Source organism: Cupressus sempervirens, chromosome 7 (assembly GCF_028749045.1).
Source record: "Cupressus sempervirens isolate cs-2001-9-10 chromosome 7, ASM2874904v1, whole genome shotgun sequence".
Taxonomy (NCBI): Eukaryota; Viridiplantae; Streptophyta; class Pinopsida; order Cupressales; family Cupressaceae; genus Cupressus; species Cupressus sempervirens.
The window spans coordinates 716,138,637-716,155,167 of record NC_143124.1 but is presented as its reverse complement, the minus strand read 5'-3'; the positions used below and the strand labels follow the sequence as shown (position 1 = coordinate 716,155,167).

Genomic DNA, 16,531 nt, shown 5'->3' with positions numbered 1-16,531 from the left:
TGAGCAATTGAAGCCCATCAAGGATTCATGGATTGAGACAAGGGTAACAATTGTTTCAAACGGGTGGAAAGATGCTAGAAATCGTCCATTGATCAATGTTTTGGCGGTGTCCCCTAAAGGGGCAATGTTTTTGAAAGTAGTGGATTGTGAGGGGAAAGTAAAAGATGGGCCATTTATTGCTACTATACTAATTGAGGCTATTGAACAAGTGGGTGCAAGAAACATTGTCCAAGTCACAATGGACAACACAAAGAATTGTAGAGTTGTTGGTTGAAGAGAGATACCAACATATTTCTTAGACACCTTGTGCAGTTCATTCATTCAATCTTATGCTACAAAATATTGGGAAGAGCATTTAGTGGATCAAGGAGGTGTATGCAGAAGTTGAGGACATCTAGATGTTCATCACAAACCACCACATGACTCAAGGGATATTCATAATGTTCTCATGTTTGGAGTTGTTACTTGAACTCAAGTTACTTGATTTTTTTTTTAAATAGTATCTTACAATTTCTGATATTTTGATTATGTAATAATGTGTATTCCTTTATCAAGTATGTATCTAACAATTTGTATTTTTTTTTCTCTATTTTATGTTATAGGTTGCTAAGACACGTTTTACATCAAATGTAATCATCTTGAGACGACTTATGCAAGTAAAAAAGGCACTTACCAATATGGTAATCAGCAACAATTAGGCTATATGGAGGCAAAGCAACACTGAGAAGGCAACCAAAATAAGGAAGAGGATATTGGATGAAAGTTGGTGGGAACGTGTGGAATATCTCATAAATCTCACCGCACCCATTATGATCATGCTTAGGTACGCAAACACGGATGGGCCTTGCCTTGGAGAGATCTATGATGGCATAGACTCAATGCTTGAGAAGATCAAGCAAATTGTAAATGGAAAGGAACAAGATCCTCAAGAGACCTTCTTCAAACAATTACAAGCAATTGTTATAGAGAGATGGGAACAAAATGACCACTCCTCTACATTCGCTTGCCTATGCATTAACGCCCAAATACTATAGGACCCAGTATACTGATCTACCAAGAAGGCTACCACCCTATAGAGACATATAAGTGCTTGATGGATATAAGGCAGCATTTGAAAGACTATTTCCTGATGATGAAAGGCGAGATTTGATTACGGATGACTTCATACAGTTTGTGGATGCAAAAAAATTTAAGTAATGGTACTCTTCGTCATCGGTTTAAGAAGGATGCTCATAGTTGGTGGTACCTCCATGGCCACAGATTGCAAACGTTGCAGCCCCTTGCAATCAAAGTGATATCACAAGTAAGTTTAATCTTTTAAAAAAATGTTATTAGTTTCCTTTGTCTTCATAAATTGGTAGAAATTCTAAGATTTATGATAAATAATTTAAATTTTAAATTGTCTTTTATTTGTTTACATGTCATGTCTCCATAGATTGCTAGTTCATCCGCTTCAAAGAGAAATTGGAGCACATATTCTTTCATCCATTTAGTGAAGTGCAATAGGTTGCAATCAGAAAGAGCAGAGAACTTGGTGTTTGTGCATTACAACTTGTGTCTCCTCTCACACAAGACTAAAGAATACAAAGAAGGGGAGACAAAGGGATGGGATGTAGATGTAGAGTTGGCAGCTTGGATGCTTCTGCTTCTTGGCTTACAATTGAAGACTTTGAAGAATTTGATGCCCATACTATTGTTGTTGGTGTTGATCCCATTGGCCTTAGCTCTATTGCTGAGTCAACTAATACGAAAGGACTACAAGAAGAAGAAGAAGAAGAAGATGAATATTAATATTTTATACAATATGATTTGTTGAAGCTTGAACTTGAAACAATGATACTTGAACTTGATGTTATGATTCATGGATCATGATTTACTTTAAATGTTTTGAATCTTTGATGCTGAACTTGAAAATTTAAAATTGAAATATATGATGGTATGATCTTGATTCATGATGCTATGATTACAACTTACAAGTTTAAAGTTTATGCCTATGGTGTTTTTTTTGTTTAAATGATTAACTCAATCATATGATTTTATGATACTCTATACTTCTAGGCTTCAAAAATATGTGTGTGTGTATATATTTATTTATAACTTTTACATGGTTTTGTCCAAACAAATCCAAACGAACTCAAATTCTTTCCAAAATTTTGCCGAACTGACGAACCGGCTCTTCAATCCCATATTTCGAATCAAAATTGAACCAGTAACTAAGCCAAAAATCAATGATAATCAGCAAAAAGGGAAACATAACACTAAAACAAACACCACTAGATACCCTGGGAAACCCTTCGAGAATGAAGGGAAAAACCCAACCACACAACAAAAGTTCATTTTATTGATAATAAAATTCAAGTGTACAATGTCTTTCGCTTGAAGCGACATATATAACATAAAGAGAGACTCTTTACATTCCAACCAAAGGTCTCTCCAATTTTCAAACAATAACTCTTTATTTTCAAATACAACTCTTCATATTTCCATGCCTTAACACATGTTGTATGACACGTCTTTATATTTAATATTACAATTTATCATAAATGTCTTTTTCAGCTGAAGGTGACCATAACGGTACTAATGCCCAAAGATAAAGATTTCTATTGCAGCTACAGTCTCCAACACATGAGGCATAGGAATCCCTCAAGAAAAGTGCAAATTCCCATAGTTTCTACCAACAACCAGGTTCTACTAATTTTTTAAGCCCTCTCAAATCTTTGTGATTTTGGCTAATCCATGCCATTTGTAGAAGTTATGGTGTAAGGTTATTCATTTATTTGCATCTAGAATGAAATTGTTTTTAGATTATGAACCCTACATGACCATGGTGGATGTAGGAATTAAATAGATCTTCTTGTGTTGAATAAAAAATGGAACAACTTGGTAATCTGATCTAGCCGTTGAAACTCCTAATAACCAGACTGCAGCCTGCAGCAACCTTTAGCATAGAAGATAGTTTTAATATTCCTTCATTTTCAGTCCAGTGATGCATCTCTCTGGGAAATAGACAGCCCAACCTCCTTGTAAGGAAAAGATCATCATTGCAAGACTGTTAAAAAGCATTAACTTCCACTAGAAATAGAAAACCTTGGTGATAGTGTCAACCTGGGTTAGAAGGGTTAATTAAAAAATTAATAAGCTGCTCTAGTCATGTGAGCAGTTTCATTGTTCTTTCCCCATGATGATGTCCTGATTAATATGTAGTTTAAGAAGGTAGAAACACACTTTACCCCTGTTACATTCTTAAGGAGAAGCAAACATAGGACAGCTTGAATTAAGTTGCCAATAATAAGGTTCCAGCTCATCATTTCTTTTATAATATTTCTTGCATTTATATAAAAAAATATTTTCCCTTATTATCTTAATTCACTTGATCAAAATTATCTCGCAAAGAGCATCCTTAAAGACAAGGGCAATCACCTACAACTCACTGCACATTATGTGTCTCCATGCATAACAACAACTCTTCTTCCCTGTCAACACTATACATAAATTTCATGCCCACTGGAACCAACCATAAGATAATTTAGTTATTGGAAAGTATTTTAGGCATTGATACCAAGAATTTTTCCAAAGTATTGAGGAGGCTTCGTAATAGGAAAACCTCATTATAACTCTCATATAAAGAAAATCCAACTAATTTACCAATAGATATCTAGCATTAAACCCACAATTTAGATTTTAAAGAAACTATAACAAAGAGCTATTGCAAAACCTCCACATGGTTGGTGCTGTTAGTAAAATCTATATTGTAGCCGACGGGTAGAATAGTACCAAACGGGCACATGATGCTTGAGTCACCCCTTCGGAAGATATATGTACACCGTCCAAGATGGACTTTGGATCATCATGGTAATCATTGTATTCGGATTGTAATCATTGACTGCATCTATGAATAAAGTATCTATTCTGTGTTGTATCGTGCTATACTACATGTGTTAATTATCCTTTTACCCTGTACAGTAAACATTTGGCGTCGTTGTCAGACGAACCTAGAACAAAGGAATGTGATGAAGATTAATGCCGAATTTGCTTAACAAAGATAGGAACAAGGTAAGAGACAAAGATGAAATACGTACAACACAAGAAGTTTTAATTTTAGCACAGCAAGCAGAGCACAGGCAGAAGCTTCAGCAGATTGCTGACAGGCACCGAAGGGGTGAAGAGGCACAGACAGAGGGAGTGCAGTCACCTAGTAGACTGAGGAGTGTCGACGAATTGCTAGAGGAGACTCGACAACGATTAAATTTGGTGGAAGAAACAAAGGAGGAGTTCCTTAACCTGTATACACCAAGGGGAGAGTGTCCAAACAGAAGGGAAGCAACTCGCACGGCTTGAAGTGTCGAAGGAGCACAAATGTGGAGTGAACTCTTCGTTCTTGATACATCAGACGAACGGATACAAGCGGAGAATCGAACAACTTCACTTGAAGAAGACCTTTTACCAGGCAACGCGGTTGTTGGAAGCAAGGCTGTTATCCAAAGCAGCGTGGGTGTGCAGAACAGCATGGGTGCTCAGAACAGCGTGGGTGCTCAACAAGTACCTAAGAATCAAAAGAAAGTAACGATGGCAAGTCCCAAAGAAAAATTACCCAAGTTTAATGGTGATGGCACGGCAGACCCAATCCGACATTGCAAAACGTGCGAAACCATATGGATGGCAAATGGTGTGACAGACGAGGACGATTGGATCAGACAATTCCCAACAAACCTACGGGGTGTGGCAATTGATTGGTTTCCCGACGCCGACCCTCAGAAACTGACTACATTGGCAAACGTTAGAGAAGAGTTCATAGCAGAGTTCAGATTGCTTCGGAATGATAATGAAATAGTAGCGGAGATATATAGTACTAAGTAAGGGAAGAATGAAATAGTACAGGCCTATATGCCAGATGACTGAAAGAGCTGGTTGGGAAGATGGAAAGTCAACCGGCAAATGGTTTGAAAAAATGATGGTTTGTGGAGGGGCTATGGCCGGCCCTAAAAAAGAAGATGAAGATTGTACCACCTGACACGTATAGTCATGCAATGGATCTAGAAAGTGAACAAAATACAAGTAAGAAGAAAAAGCATAAATCCTCAGATTCAGACGATTCATCATCTGAAAGTAGCAGTAGTGATGAGGAATCAAACAAGAAGGTTAGAGCATTACAGAAAGATATGCTCTGAATGATGAAAGAATTTAAGAATTTGAAAAGGAATCCAGACACAATGAAGGAAGAACTGTGGTGCACAAACTGTAAAGGGGATGGCCATACGAAGGGCTCATGCCCAAAGAAACAGTTTTGTGACATCTATTAGGTGGTCGGACATTCCCTAAAAGAGTGCCCATTTAACATTAAATCAAAAAGACACCAACAAGTGTTACTAACACAGGAAGCATCCAACAGCAATAACACAAGCAACGATGCAACTTCGGGGGGATATCGCAACAATAATAAATGCGGAAGGGGTGGAAACAACAATAGTAACAATGGAGGCTAGAGTCGAATACAGTACGATGCAAGTGGATGGCCAATGATACAGTGTCAGGCATGCAATCTTTGGGGCCATTTTGCTAGGGACTGTACTACGAAGGAGACATCACAACTACTATACAGATGGTATGGTCTAGGGAACCACGAAGATGCAAAATGTCCAAAACAAGGGGTAAATCTATTAAGCATTGAAACGTGTGATGAGAAAGTACTGGTAGTTACACGGGAGCAAGCGAAGAAAGTGAAATACCCGGATGCAAAAGAAGAGAAGGAGAGGCTACAAAAAGCAGGAACAGAGATAGAAAAGCAGATGAAAGCAAAGAAATCACTAGTCAAAGACACTGCCGAAACTTCAAAAACGAACTTGGCGGAACAAAACATGATGAGGCAGATAATGCAAACAAAAGTGCCTATTAAACTAAATGACCTCCTCACAATGCCACAATTGCGTACGGCTATTATGAATATGACACCGTCCCCAAGAGTGACGAAGGAAGCAAGGGATAGTAAAGGAACAAGTGGCAGCAGGAAAGGAGAAAGAGTTGGGAGAAATTGCAGAGATGATGCAAGCTAATACACACAAAAAATTGAAAAAAAAAATCAGAAATCTTAATCAAGGTCCTTAGCTATGATGCTCTCCATTGAGTACCGAGTACTTGGGATATGTGTACTCAGTACTTGGGTAGGTGGGTACGTATACCAAGGGTATGGGTACGAGTACCCATGCAACCTTTCTCAAAAGAGATTGTTGTTGCTAGGTGGGTGGTGTTTAAGTAGTTATTGTGACGATATCCTCAACGGGTGCCTGAATAGGTGCCTCAAGCTTGACAAAAGTCTCTGATGGATGGCCAAGCTCATGCTCCTCCTCACATGCTTCCATATCCGCATTCCAATCATCTGCCTCCATATCAAACTCAGCTAGCTGCTCATATAAAGGATCACCCACATCCGCATCTGCATCCTCACCATCAAGAAGAGCAATCCAATCTGTTGAATATGGATCAATGTCATCCAAGTCAAGTGTTGCATATCAAGCTTGCCCTTCCACCTTCTTCTCATGCAAGTGAAGGTTGTACTTCACATAAACACAATCATTCAAGTGCTTTTGAGTCAACCTATCACGTTTCTCTGTGTGTATGTTCTGAAAAGTACTCTAATTTCTCTCACAACCAGAAGCACTACAAGTCTGCAAAAATTTCAAATGGCAAGCTTTTGAAGATTAGGCGTTGTGGCACCATATTCTTCCCACCACAAATCTACAAAGATTTAAAAAAATCATTTATGATGTGGTAAAACTTCCAATAAACTTATGAGTGAAACAAATGGTATGATAGAACTAAACACATGTTCTTTTTTACCTGGCTGTAAGGAGTATCTCCTATGCTTTCAATCAAGATAAGAGAACAATGGCCCCTATTCCCTCTTGTAGCTCTACAACTCATCAAGTATGAGGTCTTGGAGGTCCAAATCAGCAACCAATCTTTGAATACATGTGTCCAAGCCATTTTGAACCTCTGCATCTACTCTAAAAGTGTTGGAGAAATAGAACTTGGGGTTCAAGTAGTAGGCAACTACATGAATATGTTGGTGGAGTTGTCAATTCCACCTACAATCAATGATGTTTCATATGGATCTATATGTGGTCTCATTTGACCTATATAAGTGTTGAGTGACCTCTTTGGCCCTATTCATAGCCTCATATAGAAACCCTGTGGGGTTTTTGTCCCCATCCACAATTCATAGAACCTTCACCAACGGTTCTAAACCGACAACTAATATTTCAGCCGATGAAAATATTTCAAAATTAAATACCAAATCATCAATGAATATATTTCAAAATTTATACAAAAATCAGCCAATGAAAATATTTCAAAATTAAATACTAAATTATCAATAAAGACTTGAAAACTTACTTTGAGGATCTCCTCCATTAGCTTTTCAAAGCTAGCATCAAACCCAATCCTCACAATCTTTTCTACTTCAGACTTCCTCACATTTCTTATCTAGAAACATGCCCCTCAAGTCTAACATGTCTCAGAGATGCTTTGCAAGTGTAGAAAATTAGTAGCAAAGCATGTGACCCTTGCTTGTACAAGATCCTTACCACTAGCGTGCTCTCTCATAAAACTCAAGACCCATGTATGATTGTAGATGTACTTCACAATATTCCTTCCATCCTCAACCACCTTCTCCACCCACCTCAATTTCCCTAGATCCTCAAGAAGCAAATCAAGACAATGGGCAGCACAAAGGCTCCAAATTAATGTGGGATGTCTCTCCATCAAAAGTCTACCGGCTGCCACATACGCAGTTGCATTATCAGTCACAATCTAGATAACACTCCCACTTCTATTACCACCTCATCTAACATGTTGCACAAATTTTCTACATTTTTTACTTGATCAGAAGCATCAGCTGATTTTAGAAATACCAAGTGTCCCCTTGAAGCAACTATAAAGTTGATGAGCGTCCTATTCCTTCCATCTATCCACCCATTAGATATAATAGTGCAGCTCTTCTGTTCCCAAACTTTTCTTTGCTCTTCCACAAGCTGATGAATGTTTCTTACCTTGCCATCTAACAATGATCCACTCACCTCATAAGGAGTTGGAGGCTTGAACCCCTTACTAGAAAGAGAAAATTAAGTTACCACTTGATCCCAATACAGACTACATAAAGCATTGAAGGGATATCATTGCAGATCCAAAATCTTGTAATCGCCACCTTTGTCTTCTCATGCATCTCTTTGCTCCATGCAATGCCTAGAAAGTTGGGTTGAGCACAAGAAGTGTTACGTGGAACCCAAAGGTCTGTTAAAGAACCACTCACACTTCCCGATCCTCGTACCTGAGGCCCAATAGAACCCTCTCACCTATTTGTGACCCTGTAGAACTAAATTTCCCCATTAATGTTGTCATGGCCTCGAATGTCCTCTCTTTTGCTGCCTTAGTTTGTGCATATTTTCGTAGGTTTGTCAAAGCCTCTCTCGTAACCTCTTCTAAACATACATCACACAATGTAATATCATTGTTTGGAATCTTTGCAAAATGATGTTTCAATCGTCTTATGCCTGAAGTCATATGCTTAAGGCAATGAATACATTGGACATTTCCATTGATTACCCTTGGGATCCCATGTTTCCTTAAAGGGTCCTTATCTCTGCCACCACTAGTCATCTTGTAGACTTAGAGAACCGAACAAAAAATAGACAATGTATAGTTAGAAAAAGTACATTATCTATTAAAAATCCAAAAACTAAATAATAAATCTTTTTAAAAATACTTCCAATATTGTTATATATAAATTATACTAGTTAAATAAAATAGCATTATTGTAAATTTTCTAAATAGTGTTACATAAATTCCAATCAAACTGTAAATTTAATTACAGTAATGCTATTTTATTTAATTATTATAATTCATATATAACAGTAATAGGTGTATTTTTTTTAAAGATTTATAATTTAGTATTTTAAAATTTGAATATATTATAATTTAAAACAATTGTTAATTTGTTAAATATTGTTGGATAACAATTATATGAATTGCGAAAAAAACAGTAATATAGTCAATTTTAAATAATAAATACTAAATAATAATACAGTGACTTACAGTTTACTTATGAATTTTACTGTATTTTAAACCTTAAAAAATTTATCAAAAATAAATAAAAAAGTTATAAATTATTTAATATGTTTTAATTTTTAGCATTTAATTTCACAAAATAATTAAGTTTTAAACATTTTTTAAACTAAATTACAAATGAATTAAAATTTGCAAAATATTTTTTTAAATTTTAAACCTACCTTGGAAGTGTCGACTTGTGTTAGGATTAAACAGCAAATAGAAATAACAATTATATGCAAATATAACCAATAACAGAAAATAATAGATCACACAAAAAAGAACACAAGGCACCAAGATTTAACGTGGTTCACCCAATCCTTGGGCTACATCCAGCAAACAACAAGTCTAATATTTTTATGATCCAGTGATTACAACCTGATTACAATCCGTAATCCCTTACAGCTCAATACTGCCACAAGAACCAATTTCGCATCACCACTATACTACAACCCTAACCCTAAGCCCTTTTATACAAGTATTAAACCACTTTAGGGTTACTACATGTCAGCCATAAATTGGCGAATATTAGCCATTACTTTAGTGGCGAATCTACAAATAGTACCAAAAAAAAAATTATGAAGTATGTACAATACTTTCTTGATCAGTCACCACAAACTAACAACTTGCAACATGTGATGAATGATTGAATGTGATGAATGAAGTGTTGCAGCCTGCGATGAGTGGATTGTGCAGTGAGAATGGGGTCTGTCAGCTCAATATGGATGTCCAACTCAAATGGGTGATGTCATTGTGAGAAAGACCCACTGGAAGTGCCTTGTGGAGGTTGAATCTAAAGGTTGATGAATCCCCACAATGTTCTAATGTCACAAAAAAAAGTTTCACCTCCTTCAAAAAACGAATCAATGTGTTGCGATGCAGAGTTGCTTGCAAAAGCAAGTGGAATATGAATCCACAGTCGCCAAATGGAATCCAAAAATCATCATCAAAGAACAAAACGCCTTAGCTAAAAACTGATAAACTTTAACTTTTAAGTCCAATATGTGTTGGCTTGCTAAAACCTAAAGTAAAGATGACTTTTCAACATTTTTTTCACCGTGTTTTTTGTTTTTCACACAATATGAATAGGAAAAATTGAAACATTATTTGAGTTTATTTAGCCTGTGATATATACTATGTTTATTTTGGCAATCTAAATGTTGCACGATATTTTGAAGTTTTGATGAAATACTGCAGGTTTTTTAAACTATGGTTGGAACTATCGCTCACAAATTATCTCCTCTATTATTCTATAGACTAGAAATGATTCCCTTAGAAGCCCCTGGCAAGAGATGACCCAAGATTGAACCTTTGAAATTATTCAAGCAATGACAGTCATTGAACCTTGCCAAAATGCTTGGGCTATTGCTAGGGATTAGCCAGCCTTCACCTGGTTCACAGAGTTAAAGAATTGTTGAAAACTACCCTAGATATGATATGGGAATGGTTACATGGATAGCTACCTTATCGTGTGGCTAACATTAACAGTACCTAGTCATTGTATCAAAGGATACATTGGCAATCACCTATAGCACAAGGGTGACCAATGCCATGTGCTACTAGGGTTGGGAAGAAGATAGTTGACTATATCACTTAGATCACAAGATGTTATATATTGGATGCTAATTCTTCCTAGGTGGAAATCTTCGTCAATGGCCTATAGGTGATGCTAGGTGGAATATATTGGGTTGAGAGATTCACTCCTTGGCATTCTCTCTTAAGCCCATATGACTAATGGGTTGGAGAATGGATCCTATTGTAGTATGGGATACAATGAATCCTCTACCTAGTTAACCAATGCCTATTGACTCGTGCTCGCTACCTTTTTTTCTGGTGCAGAAGACTGAAAAATAGATGGTATCCATGATGTAGCATGCAATACACCAACATTCCTTTTATATTGGCCTGCACTAGAACAGGATGGAATTAAGTTATGCTCTCCCTGCATACATATCTTATACTGACTCAGGCCTAACTCTATTGCGATGAGGAGAAACCCACAATGTAGTATGGGATGTACTGCAACCTCTTTGTTATTGAACTTTCATCAAGCCAATCACCCTTTAAGCCTACAATGATGGCACTTACAAGTTGTTCTTGAGATAGCTTTCTAGGACCACATGGATTGGATGGATAGGGCATCAGTTCACATAGTTGGGATTGTTGCACTGCATAAAAACACAAAAGGAAACCCAGACAATCATGATGATCAACATGACCCTTACAAATTATCTTCTTGGCTGAAATCTGAATTAATGATCATGTACTTATTTATTTTCTTATACGATTATTAGTATGATTTCAATCTGCAATGGCTGTTCTAAATTGGATTTGGTACTCTTATACATGCTGATTTTATGTACCAAATTTTATTTTATTTTTATCAAAAAAAAATATTGATCTAATGGCTGGGTTATTACGCATTTTGATTTGCAACAGCAGCAAATGAGTATGGTCATATTGAGACAATTTGGCCATCTGGCTATGGCTACTTTCATCTGTATATTGTTGTTCAAACTTTGCAACAGTTCTGAAAATTAAGTGCAGCTTGTGAACATTTCAAAAAATTAAGATATCAGTGTTAATTAGTGTTAGTTATCTCATTTGGGTATTGTTGCAAACATTCCTATTTGATTGCATGCTTTGTATTATCATTAAAAAAAATATACATGATTCAAGATTACAGAGTGTGGTTGTGGAGGATGGGCCACTCTAAAAAGTTTGCACCTTCTACAGACGTAATGGGGTATTTTGTCACTCAAAGACATGGCATAAATCCCTAATCTATAGTGAAAGAATACCTCCTTTTGCCTTTCCGTTTTGAGAGTGGTAGTTGTAAGCTTAATGGATTTTGTCCTTTGAGGTTGGGAGTCTAGGAAGTTAGGTTATGCAACTGCAGGAACAGGGATTTTTCAATTGGCCAATATTAGGATGTTGGCAGTTGTAATTGGCATTCAGATATATCCAACCATTGTACTATGTATAATTTTGTGGGTGAGGACCCCAATAGAACACTCAATTAATCAAACAAAAAAGAAAAAAGAACAGCTTAAGATATACTTTCAGAATAGGGAAATGCTAAGGATGTAGACACAATCCTATGAAATTGTATGAATTGTCAAATAAGGTAAAATGCCAGAAAGTTACCATACCATATATTAAGAACCGATTTCCAAGCCGCCTTTCCAATTCTGCTTCTACATACTTCCAGTCACTTGGGCTTGAACATTTCAAAATAAAACAATCCTTTTAGTAATAAATGCAAAATAGCAGGACTGTGAAATTTGTTTGTCTACAATCCCACCGCACAGATTTGATCAATTGCAATATGAAAAATTACCATCTAATTAATTAAGGAACTTAAATCCATGTAAGATGGATTAAATAGATTATTCCTTAAATCATAAATGTGGAAAACAAGTTCTTGAATTGAAATATTCAACAAATATGTGAATAAAATTACCAAAGCACAAGCAACATCTATTTTCAGTTTTGAGAGTATGATCTACAATTTTATAAACACAAAGAAAAAAATTTAGAAACTCTTAAAGTGATTTAAACCTTGCCAGGATTCCATGAACAAGGACTAGCAGATGATCAGGTTGAATATCAGCACCCATTCCATCTTGCTGCACTGTTTGAATCATTCCCTGACTGCTAAGCATTGCTCCAAGCTCACCGCCAACCTTTCTCCTCCTGAAACTTAAAACTGCGAAAATGATTTTCAATATTTTCAACTCATTTCCACTATATAAAATAGAAGATATAACAATCTGAATAATTTTACATAATCTCATTCTAAAAATGTCTGACGTTGCTTTCAAAACTATAAGTCAAAGATTATGCAATTGCAAATTATGCTATAAAGTGATCACTAAATAAAAATACAGTTTCCTCACGGTCTCCCCAGCCTAGACTCCAACAACAGCCACAAGAAATATTAATATCATGCATAAACTTAAACAAGATTGATTACATGGCAAAACTTATTTCATGTAACTAATCTATTAGTAGAGATCCTTGACTACAGAGAAAACTTGCTGCCACTATATCCAGTTCACAAATTGAGTCTGAGAGAAACCCCTAGCAATACACAGAAGCACATGCTGGGAATCACATCTACCAATATGCATACAAAACAAATGAGAATCAGAAGAATTCCTGTCAACTAAGATTCTTTTCCTGTTCATGTCTTGTTTCTTTCACTGAATAGTTTTTTTTTTTTCTTTCTTTCTTCTTTTCTGATATAAAATGTTTGGTTTTTATTGCTGGTCTTCTTGTTCTTTGAGAAAAGTCCCATGTTTCCATGGTTTTGTCCAACAAGTGCTGCATTGAGAAAACTTAACAGACAAGGAATTACAGATTCTAAAAAGAGAAAACTAAACGGCTAAGCATATTGATCCATTGTTAATGATGGATCAAGAAAGAAGCAGTGGCAATGATCATGAGTATTTGTCATTCTAGTGTTGAGGCTCCAAAATTCTTTTTACAAAAGTTCCCGTGATTGCTAAATACATGTCAATGGCAATATTTATGCTAAGCATTACAAGAAGTGCCACTGCAAATTCACATTGACACTAAATAAACAAATTATCTGTAAAATTATTCTCATGACCACTAATTTCTTATTTGGCATATTTTCTGCCACGGCAGAAAATAATACATATTAAAGTATTGAGAAAATGCGAAAGTTAGTAATAATTCTTATCAAAATACAGATGTTTCACAAAGCAACTCTAGCAGTTGTGAAAAATGCCAGTTCGATATTGCCATTATACTAAAATACTGCGTCTAATCATACTTGGAAAGAAATAGACCATGTTACATAAAGGTTATTGCAGCAGTGATGAATCCAGAAAAAGCTATAAGTTTCAACAACAGTTTTGTGTCCTGATGATCCCAGTTATCTTTTACGAAACTCCCATGTCAATGACAATTTTTATGTTAATATAGACATCTCACATTGACACTTATTCTAGTTAAGCTCTATCTATCTAGCCCGTGCATTCTTTAAAAACAAACATAAACTGACAAATATTTGTTCTAATTGCACTCGTGACAAAGACTTACCTTTCCTTGCTAAATTTTTTTTATAATTCTAAGAATAGCTAAGCTACACCATCCATCTCCAAAGGCACAATGTTTCAAAGAATAACACCAGAGAATACCTAACATACAAATCACAAAATTCTAAGCATTGAGAAGTACGAATATGGCAGAAGGCCAGATGCAAGCCGGCGGTAAATTGGACACAGTAAATACAAACTTCGCAGCACTGTAACTTAGCCGAACTACAGATGTGCACAGCATTATTGAAAAAAAGAAGAGATAATTGGACTTGAGCACAGAGTTTACATTAGGTCTTTCTGCAGAGACGACAAAAATGTTTTCATTTTATTTTGATGTCTGCACAAATCAGACTTTCGTTTCTGTACGAGTAAAAGTTAAATTCCAAAACGAATTCTAAATGACAAACAACAACACAAGCCCTGGTTTAAACAATTACACCTGGAAACTTTCACAATTTCTGCAATTACAAGCCGAACCCCGTGATTTGAAAAAGTGCGTAACTTCTCCCCAAATCCAAAGCGAGAAAAACGTGCAAGCAATAACTAATCATGAAAATATCGAAAGAGACGTAACTTCCACTAAAGGCAAAAAGTTCAGAAAGATAAAAGAGAGAAATATGACAGGTTACCAGGAAAATTGACCCCGGATTCTCCGAACTGAGAGGTAAATGACGTGCCGCTCTGGGAAGCGATGGTGCTATCGTATTTTCTGCGTGAATTGAGTTTGAAAGAAGAGACATAGGTACCTAGTACAGGTCGAGGGATCGAAGCCTTCATCATCGAGATTCTCGAACCCTCGCCTTTAACCTCTCTGCCTGCTTGCGTCGACCGCTTACTTTCGCATTGTTGTTTTCTGTTCACTTTTCAGAAGTCTGGTTCGAATCTACTTCCAGTCGCCGCTTTGTCATGACACGTGGCTGTCCAACACGGCTGGGAATCTGGCCCGCTGACGTGGCACTGGCTCGCTTATCCCTTGATGTTTGGGAAGTGATGTCATAGCTTGAAAATAGAGAGAGTAATAATTGCAAGGCGTTGGGAATTGGAATCATTGAAGAATGACATGGTAGGGCCTACAGCTTCTTCAGATTGGATGGGCACTTTTATTAATTAATTTTAAAATTACTTATAACAGTTTTATGAATTTTAATTTATTAAAAAATATAAACAAATTGGTTATGCAGGTGCATTTTGGCCCCTCCATAGCTAAAATAGATTGGATGTGTGTTTAAAAATTAAATGAGCAAAGAAATTAAATGAAATAGAACAAAGGAGAAGAAACATAATAGAGAGTATTTATTTGTCCGTCACAATTTGTGGCTATCTCTACATTTCAGTAGAGAATTCTTATATTAATCAAATGTATGATACATTGATGTCATACATGACATAATACATCTATTTTTACATTCACAATGACCATCAACGAACAGTCATGAGAAGTTGAACAATCAATGTGCCTGGTAGGATTCATATCTCAACAAGTGTCAAAATTGGGTTATTTTGGGGGCCCTCTTTCTGAACAAAAGTGTGAGGTGTTGATGTGGCAATCTTGATCAATAATACCACAAATCTTTTTACGTATGAATATTAAAAACTTGGGTGTTTGGTAAGAAAAAGACTTGGTTGAGCTTGCAGCATAGTATTTCAAGTGGGGTATGAAAATGCATCTACCATGTATTATGAAAATCTCTTCAGTAATATTAGCAAACAAAGATTTTCTAAAGATTGGACAATTAGTTTAGCATTGCCGCTTTTTATGAGCATTGATCTCAATGATCTCTCTAATTAGAGAAGGATAATGATTAATCGTTTGGTTTGAAAAACTATCTGCCAACATGGTAGAAAATAGTATTACCAAATGGGTAGAAGAAAAGCATAAACATGAGAAAGGGCAAGCTAGTTTCAATCGAGAGTTGATCATTGTATTATACGAAAACACATTATTGAGAAAAAGGTGAGAGAAAAAGGTTGAAGTATTAAGATACACACTAGAAGATACAAGATGCATAAGGAAAAGAGATTATTTTGGCATAGTGTTTTGGGTTTTTTTGTTCGAGCTTTGGGTTCTTATCACTTATCAGTTATGTGGCTATCTATGGGCCCCATAGGTCGTTTGGTCTCGTAGATGTTATTTAAAACTTACATCTATCCACTCATTCATAGTAAGGGATCCAATATCAAAAAGAGTCTAAAGATAAGTCTCATGGACATCATTAAAATCATTCATTCCTTCATTTACTCTCACTACTCATTGGATTTTTCTAGGAAAATCAAGAGCTTTTTTTGCTTTTTTAATTAGAAATTGTGTTCTCATTATAAAGGTCAAAAATAATTTGTTGTCTAGTTGATAGATGAACTAGCAT

The 16,531-nt window shown here is 36.1% G+C and overlaps 1 protein-coding gene across 6 annotated transcripts in view; it reads right to left on the bottom strand.

Annotated features, from left to right (window-relative positions):
* The window catches only part of LOC149549230 (Hydrolase-like protein family), an 89,105-nt gene extending 74,063 nt beyond the window's left edge, over positions 1-15,042 (bottom strand). The window contains exons 1-3 of one of the 6 annotated variants that reach the window (XM_089792642.1): positions 14,798-15,042; positions 12,661-12,808; positions 12,252-12,319 (exon numbers count right to left, since the gene is read on the bottom strand). In XM_089792642.1, coding sequence (XP_089648768.1) covers positions 12,252-12,319; positions 12,661-12,808; positions 14,798-14,948 — 367 coding nt within the window. In that variant the 5' untranslated portion in view covers positions 14,949-15,042. Of the gene's footprint in view, positions 1-12,251; positions 12,320-12,660; positions 12,809-14,454; positions 14,560-14,607; positions 14,727-14,797 lie in introns of those variants that run through there. The other 5 variants (XM_089792646.1, XM_089792644.1, XM_089792647.1 and 2 more) reach the window with 5 other exon arrangements.
* Between the last annotated feature and the right edge of the window lie 1,489 nt (positions 15,043-16,531).